Genomic DNA, 12,762 nt, shown 5'->3' with positions numbered 1-12,762 from the left:
CCCGGGGTCCGTGTGGGGGGGGGGGGGGCGGGAGAGGAGGCACAAAGAATGTCGTACGGGCGTCGTAAGGGCTCTGGTCTCTGACAGCCCCCAGCACGCTCGCCACCACGTCTCGGCTGTGGCTTCCTGCTTACAGCAGCGGGCTCTACATTGTCACCACTGGCCCGATTGTCCACAGTGTTGGGGCTTTCAGTTGGTCTCCTTACCAGAGCTGAGCCACTCCTCTCTGGAGCAGATGGTCTCAGTTCCCGTTCTCCTGTTCCTGGAGAGACCCTGAGAGCCGGAGGGGAACAGACACCCGTGCTTTGATTCCATGTCTGGGCCTCAGTCTGACATTTTACCACCTGCACACAAAGGACTTTCCAGCAGGAAAGGACCCAGGGAATAAAGATTCGGCAACTTGGGTTTTTCGACGTTGCCACCAGTACCTCCCAAAGGACTTCCTATGCACTCCTGACCTAGACCGGCCACTTATTGCTGCAAGTACCGATCGACGCTAGAAGTGACAGTGCTGGGGTTTCTGTGTCAGCCAGCACTGAGGCTCCTTCAGCTGGATGGCGTGTTAAAACTCCCCTGTCTCTTCTGCCACTTTTGTTTCTGCTGCTCTCCCCACTGATCTTTACGGTTCCTTTGGAGGGGATTAGATGAGCCGGTAGCCCCCTCAGACCTCACATCTTGGGCAAATAGTCATTGAATGGTTGACCTGGGGGCTCACTCTTTTGGACGCAGGTCTGCCAGGGAAACTCTGTCTCCCCCACTGGTTCTCAACCCCGGCTGCACATGGGAACCACCTGCAAGGCTTTAATGCCAATGCCTGTCCCCACCCCAGAGACTGTGATTTAATGGGTCTGGGCCTATGGGAGTTTGTGAAACTCCTGGGTGATTCTCATGTGCCTACCAGGTTGACAGCCACTGGATTAGAGAGACCTGGGGACATTCCAAGGGGACAGCTCTTGTCCAGAACCTAGAATGCAAGTGACAGAAATAGAAGAGATCGATTGCCTCATTTAACCTTGAAGGCAGGGCTTGGCCTTGACGTCAGGCCAGCTGGATGCAGGTGCTCAAGCCATAGCATCAGGACCGAGTTTCCTCCGTCTCTCGGCTCTTCCCTCACCTGCATCCCCAGCTGGGCTTTCCTCAAGGCACAGTCGGGGGCACCACAGACATCAGCATCTCCAGGCCGCCTGCTCCCAGCGTTCCGGGAGTCTGAAGCTGACTCCCTGGGCCGGCTGGGATCACGGCGCCTCCCTGACACCATCTGTCTCCCACCAACCAGGCTCAGGTCAGCCCCAGAGGAGCCACCCAACCTGAGGGTGAGACGGGGGTGCTTCCCCAGGGGAAAATCAAGATGCTGGCTCCCTGTCAGAGGAAAGGCAAGGGAGTGGGCGTGAGACGGGCAGAACAGTTTATGTCCACTCCAGAGGTTCTGCCCCCGCCCCAGCAGGGTGCAGCATTCAGGTCAGGCTTGAGACCCAGGAAATGGTTCAGGCTGTGCGGTGAAAGAGCCCACAGTCCCCGGATGCACATCCTGCCTGTCCATGCCCACCCTCTGCTCTTCTGACCGCTGTCCGCTGCTGCCCCTCCTTTCCCCTCCCCCAGCGCAGGGGCCTGGCACTGGTCCAGCTCGGAAGAGTATTGAAATTCAAATGTGGCTGTCGGCCGCCTTGCTCTGGTTACAGAATCAGCCAGACTGCCGCCTCGGGCCGCTGCCATCCCCACCGCCCCAGTCAGCACCGAGGGGGATTGGGGTGGTGCAGGAAGCCTTGGCGGCAGCCAACCCCAGAAGAAAACAGTGTCAGGTGGTTTCTAGGAACCGAAACTAGACTGAGCTTTCTGAAGCATTTCCTGAGACCAGCCCGACCACGCTCTGTACTGGAAGGGTTTTCTGGGTTGAAGATTGACCTGCAGAGGGATCCTGCAGGTGGGAGGCTGTAGGACAGCCATCAGTAGCTGTCTCGGGCAGGTAAGCTTGTGCCTCTTGCTCTCAGGTGGGTGTCCCTCTCTCTATACCATGTAATCTCATGGGGGCCAAGTCTCCCTGCTTGTAGCCAGATGGGGATCTGGTGCTTCTCCTGAGTCCGGGGACCGTCACCGCGGCTCCGTGTCCAGAGGGTCTCTGTGGACTGTTAGTTGGGCAGGGTGTCCACTGGCACACAGGACACCAGCCCAAGGGGCAAAAGCGGGCTCGGAATTCAGCCAAGGTGCTCTCTCTGCTCAGTGCTTTTCAGCCCAGGCTAAACCTGCCCAAAGGAAGAGCACCTCTCTCCAGTCTGCATAAACTCTGTCCCACTTCCCAAATGAGTCAGGCAAAAACGGGTGGTCGCGGCCACCTGAAGTACTGTGACATTTGCATACCACGTGCCAAGTGCTTAAATGGCCATTTGTCTGGGGCCTTGAGTTCCTGTTTCAGGAAGAGCAAAGCTGGTGGCTGCCACTGTCTGGGGAGTGCAGAGGGTGGCCAGCCATCCCCATGTGCCTGGGACCTAGGGCATGTCCCAGGACACAGGAGTTCCCGTGCTAAAGCCGGGACAGGCCCCAGTGCACTGGGCGGTTGGTCATCCTAGCCCCTTGGCCATCTGCTGAGGTCAGTGTAATGAAGAGAGGGCACCCCCACATAAACACACCACGCACGGCTCCCCAGCTGTGTGAGCCGAGCCGGCTACCCCTTCGCTTGTAAGGTGGGGTCAATGAAGCATTTCTCAGGCTCGTGGTCAGGATCCCACGAGCCAGCGGTGTGAGCCGTCCTGGCCCAGGGATGCCGTTCAATGATGGTTAACAGGCCTTCGTGCCTGGGAGCCCCTGGGGGTCTGGTTAACACAGTCCCGGGGTGCCGCCCCGAGGTCACCAGGCCCTGACTTGAGGGGCAGCCACAAGAGAGGCCACATCTCTGCTCGCTGGGCCCCGGGGGTGAGTGTTGGTGTTGCAGTAACCACCCCCTTGTGCGGACAGGAGGGGAGGGAGGCAAGTGAGGGGCAGGATGGGGGTGAAGGGGAAAAGTGAGCAGTGACAATTAAACGGAGCCAAGAAGTCCAGGCAAAAGTGGGGAGACCTGGGTCCCCCCTGCCTGCCTGCCCAGGGCTGGCTGTGTGGCCTCGGTGGTCCCCCACCTCTTCGAGCCTCTGCTCCTTGGGGACACTGACCTCAGAGGTCCTCGCATCCTGTGCCCCTCCCCGCAGCCCCTCCCCCCCCACCCCCGCCTGCACAGTCAGAGGCCTGGGCCTCAGCCCTGACCCCTGTCCGCCCCGCCCGACGCGCCCAGCCCAAGCTCTCTCACTGCTGGCTGTCCCTCTGTCACTCCTGCCCGGATTTCTGGGGCCTCCTCCTGCTGCATCCCCCTGCCCTGCTCTTGCCGCCCCCTCCCTTCCTGGGCTCACTTGGTCCAGAGCCCACAGAATGTTCTCCGTCTGCTGCAGACCTCAGGGCACCCCCTCAGGGCTCCACTGACTGAAGACAAAGCCCCATCCTGAGCAGGGCTCCCCAGGCCCTCCCAATCTGGGCCCCGCACACCCTGCCTTCTCCCTCCCCTCCTCCCCACCCATCCCCCCCACAGCCACGCCAGGCCTAGCTTTCTGAGATGGGCTCCTGTTCCCACTGTCCTCGCTGCCCAGAGACCCCCCCCCCTCCTCTGAGCAGGTCTCCCTCGTCCCCGGAGGACCACCTTCAGATGAGGTAAGGGGCCCCCGCCGGGCGCTCCCCAGGCTCCTGGCTCTGAGGGTGCAGGCCCTGCACCCGCCGGCCGCCCTCCGTGAGCAGGGTCCAAAGGCTGGGTGGACACGCCGGCCCTGGTGCCACGGGCTGTCCAGCTCCGCCGTCTCACTCGGCTGCCTCCTTTCGCTGCAGGACAGGGGCTCCCAGGCAAGACCATGGCCCCTCTGCGGCTCCTGTGGATGTGGCTGCTGGTCGCGGGGATTCACGGTGAGCGGGCCCCCGGAGATCTGGAAAGCAGCGTCTGTGAAGCTGCCGCTCCCTTGCTCTGCGGGGTCAGCCCCCTCTTTGCAGAAAATCAGGGCAATGTTCTGCCCGGTGCCTGGGTGACGGGAGTCAGCCCGGGTCTTCTCTCCTGCTTGAAACCCCGGGTGTCCCAAGTCATGGCTTGTATGTTTCGGTGGGGGGATGCCAAGGGAGTCACCATTTCATCCGGTGGGAACCAGAGGGACCCGGCAGGAGGGGCCCACAGATTGGCCAAACCCTGGGGGACACGAGGCCAGTGCCCTTTGGACACAGATTCCAGAGTCCTGGACGGCTGTCCTCACCCTTCACACTTCGAGGCCCTTCCTCATCCTGGTGACCCCACAGAGGCCTGTTGCTCCCCCATCTGAGAAGTGCCCTTTGACACGGCACCCAGCTCCTGCCTGACCCTGTCGGCTCCGGCCGGGGCTGAGGTGGGGCTGGGCAGGGGAGGTCAGCGGGCCGAGTCCCAGAAGAACAGGTGTAGGGCCAGGACCCCGCTTCCTCTCCTTGCCTGGCACTCTGCCTGAGTTCCGGGGCGCCCTGGGCCTGCTTGCCCCCCATGTTCCCACACGCCCCTTCCAGCAGTCCTCACTGTGGTGCCCGGGCTGCACCCCAAGCCCCAGACACCCTCAGTGGGGTCAGTGTGGGCCTCTGCCCCATCCCCCATTCTTTCCTTGGGGTCCTGCCACCCTACTCTCAGGTGGCATCGGGCACCCCTCTGCCCCATCTCTATCAATAAAGGGTTCAGACCTCAGAGACAAGAAAGGTGGAGTCTACCCTCACTGTGTGTATGGGAGGCGGTCTATGTGTACTTTCCATTCCTCCCCGGGGGGTGATCCCCTCGAGGATGGATGGAGTCTTCAAAGCTAATGATCCAGGGGTCACCCCCTACTGGGGAGAACTTTACTGCCCCCGTGAAAGCACATGACCCCCGAGGAGGGTGGGGCGGCCATGCTGCTGCCTTGGGATGGAGGCCCAGCACGCGGCTTTCATCCTTGCTGACCTCTGCTCTCCCTCGGGAGCTTGCAGGCGTGAAAGACGGTGACATGCGGCTGGCCGACGGGGACACCGCCAACGAGGGCCGCGTGGAGATCTACTACAGCGGCCAGTGGGGGACGGTGTGTGACAAGCTGTGGGACCTGACAGATGCCAGCGTTGTCTGCCGAGCCCTGGGCTTCAAGAATGCCACTGAGGCTCTGGGCAGAGCCACCTTCGGGCCAGGTAACCTGCGAGTCCCCAGGTCCTCCAAAGCTGGACGCGCTGCTAAGTAACCAGGCCCAGGAAGGGATCGTACCTAAGGCGGGCAAATGGCGTTCCCGCCAGCTCAGTGCTGGCAGAGGTTTCAAAGAGGCCGAAGCCCCGCGCTGGCTGAGCGCTGGCGGCCCGGGGCGCACGCAGGCTTGGCCGGCGGCCGTGTCCTCCAGCCCCGTGGCTCCACTCCGGGCAATTTACCTTCTCGAAACAGTTTCCCCCCAAAAGAAAAGTCTGTGTGCAGTGCCTGTGATTCAAAAAAAGGGAAATCATCCAAATATTCAGAGACAGGGGTAGACACGTAAATTACGGTATAATAATTTGATATCTACGAGGCAGACAGACCTTGTGAGAACAAGGCTAGTTCATGGTATGATGTTACAAGAGCCCCGAGAGCCCCAGCTCCCCCTCCAGGCTCTGTCGTCCTTGCTGTGCCACCAGGAAGGGGCCCCATCATGCTGGACGAGGTGCAGTGCACCGGGACAGAGCCCTCGCTGGCCAACTGCACATCCCTGGGCTGGATGAAGAGCAACTGTAGACATGACGAGGACGCCGGCGTGATCTGCACCAACGGTGAGCGGGGGCGGGGGGGTGTGCCCCATCCTGAGCCCCAGGGCCCTCCCTGTACCCCCGCCCAAGAGCTGCCACGGAGGCCCGAGCCCTGGATCCCAGGGACGGTGGTCACGTCGGCTCCCCACCCCTCCACGCGGATCACACACCTTCCCGTGCAAAGGTTCGCAGGTGGTGCCTACTCTCCAGGAGGGGCAGGAAAGGCCCAGTTCCCACCACCTCACAGCAACAGATCTCCACTTCCTTACCGCCCCCCCCCACCCCCGACCGGAGCCACTCAGAAATGCTCCATTTAACCCGATTCTCGGGCAACGAGCCACATTCCAAATACAGGCACACCTCGGAGATATCTCAGGTTCGGTTCCAAACCACTGAAAGCGAGTATCACAGTAAAGCGAGTCACAGGAATTTTTGAGTTTCCCAGTGCCTGTAAAAGTTATGTTTACACTATACTGTAGTCTACTGAGTGTGCAGGTAGTATTATGTCTAAAGAAACAATGTACATACTAAAATATTGAACCACTATGTTGTACACCTGAAATTAATATATTGTAAACCAACTATACTTCAATTAAATAAATAAGCAAGCACACTTAGCTGGAAGCAGAGCTAGAACTGGAACAAAGATTTTCTGACCCTAGTCCAGAGTCCTAGGTCACTCCTGCAAGAGAGAAAGCAGCTGTCACCGGGTGCAGGCTCCTGGCCCAGCAGCGCCCCCTCCCTGTGATGGGGGGAGGTGCGGGGAGACTGACACCCATGCTCAGCTGTACACGGGCAAGGCCTTGTTGCATTAAGAGAGGATTGAATCTGAAGAGTTTCAGATAAAATAAATATGCATATTTTCTGTCTTTTTTTGTAGAGAACAAATTTAAGGACTAGCCAGTTCTAAATATAATAGATCGATGGCATAAAATCAGTGAACCAGAAAAGCTATCGATGAAAAAAAAACACTCTACACACCTTAATTTTTAGAAGAATAATGTACATACCTTAATTAAACAATACTTTATTGCTAAAAAATGCTAACCACCATCTGAGCCTTCAGCAAGTCATAATCTTTTTCCAATAGTAACATCAAAGGTGACTGAGAATTACCAAAATGTGACACAGAGACGCAAAGTGAGCAAATGCCGTTGGGAAAAAAAAAAAATGGTGTAGCTCAAGGCACAGTTGCGACAACTTTCAGTTTCAGAGAAACGCGGCATCTGTGAAGCACATTAAAACGAGGTGCCTCTGCACCCTGTGTCTACACGCTGCAGGCGTATCTCTCGAAACGCCAGCCTTTTGTTTCTGCTGGTTCGCATTCCAAAACATATTACAGCACACCCCCCGGACCCGGGCTTAGACAGCCTGCTGGACGTGCTTTAGATGTTTCTTGGGGGCAGAAAGGCCTGATTGCAAACAGCCCCAGCCCTGCCCTCTCCCCAACGCCATCAGACATTCTAAATGGACCGAGGCTGCCCCGCAGTTTTGAGTCCTCGGGTCCCAGTTTTATCTCGTCTCTCATGACCACTTGTCCTTCTCCCTGGGCTCGCACAGGGAGCACGGGAGCACATGCAGGAGACACACCTGGGCTGTGGGGCTGGGGTGCAAGGCAGGAAGCAGCCCTGGCCTGGTGGGGAGCCCCGGGGTGAGAGTAAAGGAGAGTCTGGGGTGCAGGGAGGAATGCGGGGGCTGAACCCACCTGGTTTAATTGTCGGAATTGATTCAAACCTGTTTGTGGCAAAGAAAAAACAGATGGAAGTTAGTTTCTTGCTAAGCTTTGGGAGGGGCCAGGAGAGGCGGTGCATCACCCCCAAACCACCCTGGGGGCTTCAAGTAGCTTCTCTAGGCCTCGGTCCCCTGAAGGAGGCTGCTGAGAACCTCAAAACTCTAAATAGGGTTGCCATTAAACCCTCCCTCTTCAGACCAAACCAGGCAGGAGGTTTGGGTTTTAGAAGGTCATATCTGGGTGAGTGATTGATTGGGATGGGGCCCCAGGCTCTGGGAGTCAGCGCCTCCGAAACACCCACCTGGATGTGCTGTCAGAATCTGGAGGAGGCAGATGAGCTAAGTAGGGGTGTTTGACGGAGCGGGGGCTCTGGGCCACGGAGGGCAACAGCACCCCGTCTTCCAGGGCTGTTCTTTCCTTGCCTCCCCAGGAGCCTTTCTGAGTAGATAAGGCAGGAGCGGGGCCACGATTTAAGGGAAGAAACTGACTCCAGGGAGCAAAAGTGTTTTCAGGTCACAAAGGAAGCAAGTGTCAGGGCCCCTCCCAACACGGCACGTTCCCTTCTACCCCTTAGAAACCAGAGGCATCCACACCTTCGACCTGTCCAGCGAGCTCCCCGCAGCTCTAGAGCAGATCTTTGAGAGCCAAAAGGGCTGTGACCTGTTCATCAGGGTGAAGACGAAGGAGGAGGACGAGCTGGGCATCTGTGCCCACAAGCTGATCCTGTCCACCAACCCCGAGGCACACGGCCTGTGGAAGGAGCCGAGCAGCAGTGTCACTATGGAGGTGGATACCGAGTGTGTGCCTGTCGTCAGAGACTTTATCAAGTGAGTGTCCTTGGGGCCAGGGGCTGGGGACTGGGCAGCATCCCCTCCAAGGCAAACTGCAGGGACGAGGGATGCGGCACCGACGGCAGCCATGCTTGGGTGAACACGCTTGTTCACACTTGTGTGCACACACTCACACATTCACACATTTGCCTTCACAGCCACGCATCTCATCGGCAGGCGGACTCTCAACCACTGCACCACCAGGGAAGCCCACACGCACATTCTTATGCATTCTTTCTGCAGGGGCTGTGACAGATGGGGCAGTGCACGCACGCACACACACGCACGCACGCACACACACGCACCCCTCTCTCTCAGGTGTCGTAAAAGCATCCAAAAAACAACCATCAAAGGATTCTCCCTCTTCTCACCTGACTGATCTGCTCACTCAAAAAATTCTTTTAAAAACCGAATCCAAATCTGTTGCTGGAGAAAAGTGGGGGGAAGCCCTCAGGCGGGGCCGCCCAGGCCTCGGGTCTAACCAGTGGGCCGGCCACGCTCAGGAGCCCGTCTCCCAGATGAGAGTGGGCCCCGAGGGGCGGCCCCTTCCCCCAGACCGCCCTGCTGGGGGCCACTCTGTCCCCACCCGAGGGGCCTCCCGGGGGGCTGGTGTTCTGCGAGCATCGATTTGAAAAAAGAACCACGTCTATGAAAGCTGTTCTCTCTCGTGACCCAAAGCTGTAGGTAGGTGAAAGTGACATTTAAGAGAAAACAACAAATGGCAGTTAAAACAGATTAAAGAGGCTTCTTTTCAGCCAAGGACAATATAAGAACTTGGCAGCCATCCGGTACCCCTCCTAGCGGGACTGATATCTGTAATGCGTTTGCGCCTATCCCCAGCTTCCCGGCCCCAGCTGGAGTCACCGCCCTTGGTCAGAGTTCAGTGATTTTCTGGACTGTCTGGCCATGTGCTCCGGCTCTCTCTCCCTGTCTCTCCCTGTCTCTTTCTGTCTCCCTGTGTCTCTCTCTGTCTCTGTCTCTCCCTCCCTCTCTCTCTCTTCCTTTCTCTCTGCCCCTGTCTCTCTCCCTCCTCTAAGGCAGAGAGGCTGCAGTGAGCCCCGTCCAGGCCCCAGAAGGCCTCAGAAGACCCCTGCTCACTGTGGCTGCCCCGCACGCTCCCCTTCCCTCTTCCCAGTGTTCCCCACGCAGCAACTGCTATTCAGAGCCTTCTGTCAGTAATCCGGCTTCTCACCAGTTTCTGGGGTCTCTGGGGGTCACTAACATCCCAGGGCCTTTGGTCTTTTTTCTACCTTTCAAGATGTTTTCTTCCCTGATGGTGGCGCAGGGCCGAAGGGCTGATTGCGACCCCCTGTCCCCAGCCACTCGGGTGCCCGCCTGAAGCTGAGGGTGGCCAGTGTGCCCAGACCGGGGAGAACCAGCCGGGCTGGGGCGTCACCGGGTGGGAGCTGCACAGCTCCCAGCGGCTGGGAACCATCCCTCTCTGGCCCCAAAGCGGGATTAAGGGGTGGTAACAGAAACATTCTGTGGTTTCCTTGCTCCCTTTGTCAATGGCCATCTGCGGGGCCCTCGGTGCCACCCCTTGCCTATAAGAGAGGCAGTGCCTCGTCCGCTGTCTGGGTGCTGCCCAGGGCGGAGGTTCCTGGGCTCAGGCCACCACCAGGCAGATACCCAGCTATGGGCGACGGGCCAGAGGGTGCAGATGCCCTTTTTTGCCCCAGAGTTCACGGCCATCAGCAGGATCACGTGATGTGTGTTGAGCGCATGAGGGCAGAGAGGGTGGGAGGAGGGCGGGCCCACCTCTGCCACCGGCACTGGACACTGTGGGGCCCCAGCTCTGCTCTGGGCGCCCCCAGCTCTATGTTCAGGTAACAGGGTAGCCACCAGGTCCGCTGCTCCCTGGAAGGCTCAGCGTTCGAGAGAAGCCATGGGGAGAGTTTGGCTCTTCCCAAAGCAGGACCCTACTCACCATGTCCCAGGAGACAGCAGCCACAGCCTGTCGTTTCCCCTCCCAGCAGGCTCTCTCCGCACGCATCTTCACGCAGCAAAGGGCTTCCTGGTGGCTCACTGAGTTACATGGCAGATGGCGCAGACTGGGTGCCGCCCGCGGGGCTCACGGCAGGTGGGGAAGGCAGATAGGAGGTGGCCAGCGGCGATGCCTATGTCACGGGAACACCTGACAGGTGCTGGGGTCAGAGGGGCGCCTACGGGCACCCAGTGGGGGCCCGAAGGGGTCTGGCCAGGTGCGTGACGGTGGGAAGGGAAGGGCAGGGCAACGCTGATGCCCGGGATGGCCGGCAGGCCCTGGCGCCCATGGTCCGGCCCGTGAGGACGATGGTGATGGTGGAGGAGGTGGTGGGACCACCTCCCTCACGGATGAGGATGAAGCAATCTCCTCAAAGAGCCTGGGATCCGCCCACACCTGGCTCTAAGCAAACGGGAGCTTGGAATGTGCGTTGACCAGGAGATAAATCAGGGGGCTCTGAATGCCCCTCGAAATAGCTAGCACCGCGGGTGTCAGCGGTCAATCGCACACGTGCATCAGGGCACACCTGCTGCCCTGCGGGGAAGGAGTATCACCAGGCATCAGCCCTTGTCTCCCCGCAGGTACCTCTACTCCCGGAGGATTGACGTCTCTCTGTCGTCAGTGAAGTGCTTGCACAAGCTCGCCTCTGCCTCCGGGGCCAAGCAGCTGCAGAGCTACTGCGGGCACCTCTTTGCCATCCTCCTCCCCCAGGACCCCTCTTTCCGGACGGCCCTGGACCTCTATGCCTATGCCCTGGCCACCCGGGACCCCGTGCTGAAGGAGATCTGCATGCAGTTCCTGGCCTGGAACTTCAGGGCCCTGACGCAGGCCGAGGCCTGGCCGAGCGTCCCCACGGCCGTGCTCCGAGACCTGCTCTCCAGGAATGAGCTGGTCACTCCCAGCGAGCTGGCCGTGCTGCTGGCCTTGGATGAATGGAGCCAGGAGAGGCGCATCTCCCGCAGGGAGGTGGAGGGCTTGGTGGAGAGGGTGCGGTTCCCCATGATACCGCCCAGCGACCTCTTCACGCTGCAGTTTAACCTGTCCCTGTACTGGAGTCACGAGGCGCTGTTCCAGAAGAAGATGCTGCAGGCCCTGGAGTTCCACACCGTGCCCTTCGAGCTGCTGGCTCAGTACAGGGGCCTGAACCTCACCGAGGACACCTACCAGCCCCGGCTTTACACCTCGCGCACCTGGAGCGCCTCCGTGACGGGTTCCAGTTACAACCCCTACCGGTCCTTCCAGACGCCCCAGCACCCCAGCTTCCTCTTCCAGGCCAGCTCAGTCTCCTGGTCTTTAGTCTACCTCCCCACCGTCCGGAGCTGCTGGAACTACGGGTTCTCGTGCTCCTCTGACGACCCCCCGCTCCTGGCCCTCTCCAAGTCTAGCTACTCCAAGCCCACCATCGGTTATGAAAACAAGGCCCTGATGCTCTGTGGGAGAAACTTCGTGGCGGACGTCACCAACTTCGAGGGCTGGAAGGCCCTGATCCCCAGCGCCCTGGACACCAACAGCTCCAGGAGTGCCTCCTTCTTCCCCTGCCCGGCAGGGTCCTTCAGCAGCTTCCAAGTTGTCATCCGTCCCTTCTACCTGACCAACTCCACGGGTGTGGACTAGACCCGAGGCTGGGTGGCAGGAGCGCCCGGAGGCGGGGCACCTCCCATCCTTCACCTCCTCTCTGCAACCATCTCCAACCACCAGCCACCAGATGGCCCCCCCCTGCTTCCGTTGATCTCTCCGAGCTTAAAGAAATTACTGGAAGGTTTCAACTACTGCAGTCCACAAACCGAGAGCTCCCACTTCCCACTGCCCGCCCAGCTGGTTTGTTGGGAAGCAACAAGATATGAACAAGGAGCTGTCGGGTCTCCTCCCCTGCCTTTCACTCTGCCCTCTGCTGTCCCTTATCAGAGATCATTAAAATTGCACTGTGGGGGCTTCCCTGGTGGCGCAGTGGTTGAGAATCTGCCTGCTAATTCAGGAGACATGTGTTCGAGCCCTGGTCCGGGAGGATCCCACATGCCGCAGAGCAACTAAACCTGTGAGCCACAACTACTGAGCCTGCACGCCTAGAGCCTGTGCTCCGCAACAAGAGAAGCCACAGCTATGAGAAGCCCGGACACCGCAACAAAGAGTAGCCCCCGCTTGCCGCAACTGGAGAAAGCCTGTGCACAGCAACGAAGACCCAATGCAGCCAAAAATAAATAAATAAACTTATTTTTTTAAAAAATGCACTGTGGTTCCCAAGTTCTCTTGTTCATGCAGAAAGAGTTGTTGAGTCCACCGGGTGTTTGGACATTGGGTGTGCTGGGCCCTGGGGTCCAGTGAATGAGCAGATCCAGTCCTTTCCGTGTGAAGCTGCAGTCTTGTGGGTGAGACAGGCGATCACAAGTAAAACACTTGGGGTAAATACAAGCTGGAATAACAGGTGATGGAAACCAGAGGGTGGCAGGGGGAGGCACAGGCTGGAG

The 12,762-nt window shown here is 59.0% G+C and overlaps 1 protein-coding gene across 1 annotated transcript; it reads left to right on the top strand.

Moving 5' to 3' along the window:
* Positions 1–1,809: 1,809 nt before the first annotated feature.
* LGALS3BP (galectin 3 binding protein) lies at positions 1,810–12,346 on the top strand. Its single transcript, XM_024761033.1, has 6 exons — positions 1,810–1,963; positions 3,841–3,915; positions 4,981–5,172; positions 5,644–5,775; positions 8,058–8,310; positions 10,879–12,346. Exons 2-6 carry the CDS (start codon positions 3,864–3,866, stop codon positions 11,909–11,911), a joined length of 1,662 nt encoding a protein of 553 aa, XP_024616801.1. The 5' UTR covers positions 1,810–1,963; positions 3,841–3,863; the 3' UTR covers positions 11,912–12,346.
* Positions 12,347–12,762: the final 416 nt, after the last annotated feature.

This window comes from Neophocaena asiaeorientalis, unplaced genomic scaffold (assembly GCF_003031525.2).
Source record: "Neophocaena asiaeorientalis asiaeorientalis breed wild unplaced genomic scaffold, Neophocaena_asiaeorientalis_V1.1 scaffold30, whole genome shotgun sequence".
Taxonomy (NCBI): domain Eukaryota; kingdom Metazoa; phylum Chordata; class Mammalia; order Artiodactyla; family Phocoenidae; genus Neophocaena; species Neophocaena asiaeorientalis.
This window is presented reverse-complemented; position numbering and strand designations above follow the sequence as displayed.

Bases quoted from the DNA above. Each gene is read 5' to 3' on its own strand.
- LGALS3BP (XM_024761033.1), top strand. From the start codon at position 3,864: ATGGCCCCTCTGCGGCTCCTGTGGATGTGGCTGCTGGTCGCGGGGATT. The intron at 5,173-5,643 runs GTAACCTGCGAG...CTGTGCCACCAG, and splicing joins CAGAGCCACCTTCGGGCCAG to GAAGGGGCCCCATCATGCTG. The intron at 8,311-10,878 runs GTGAGTGTCCTT...GTCTCCCCGCAG, and splicing joins GTCGTCAGAGACTTTATCAA to GTACCTCTACTCCCGGAGGA.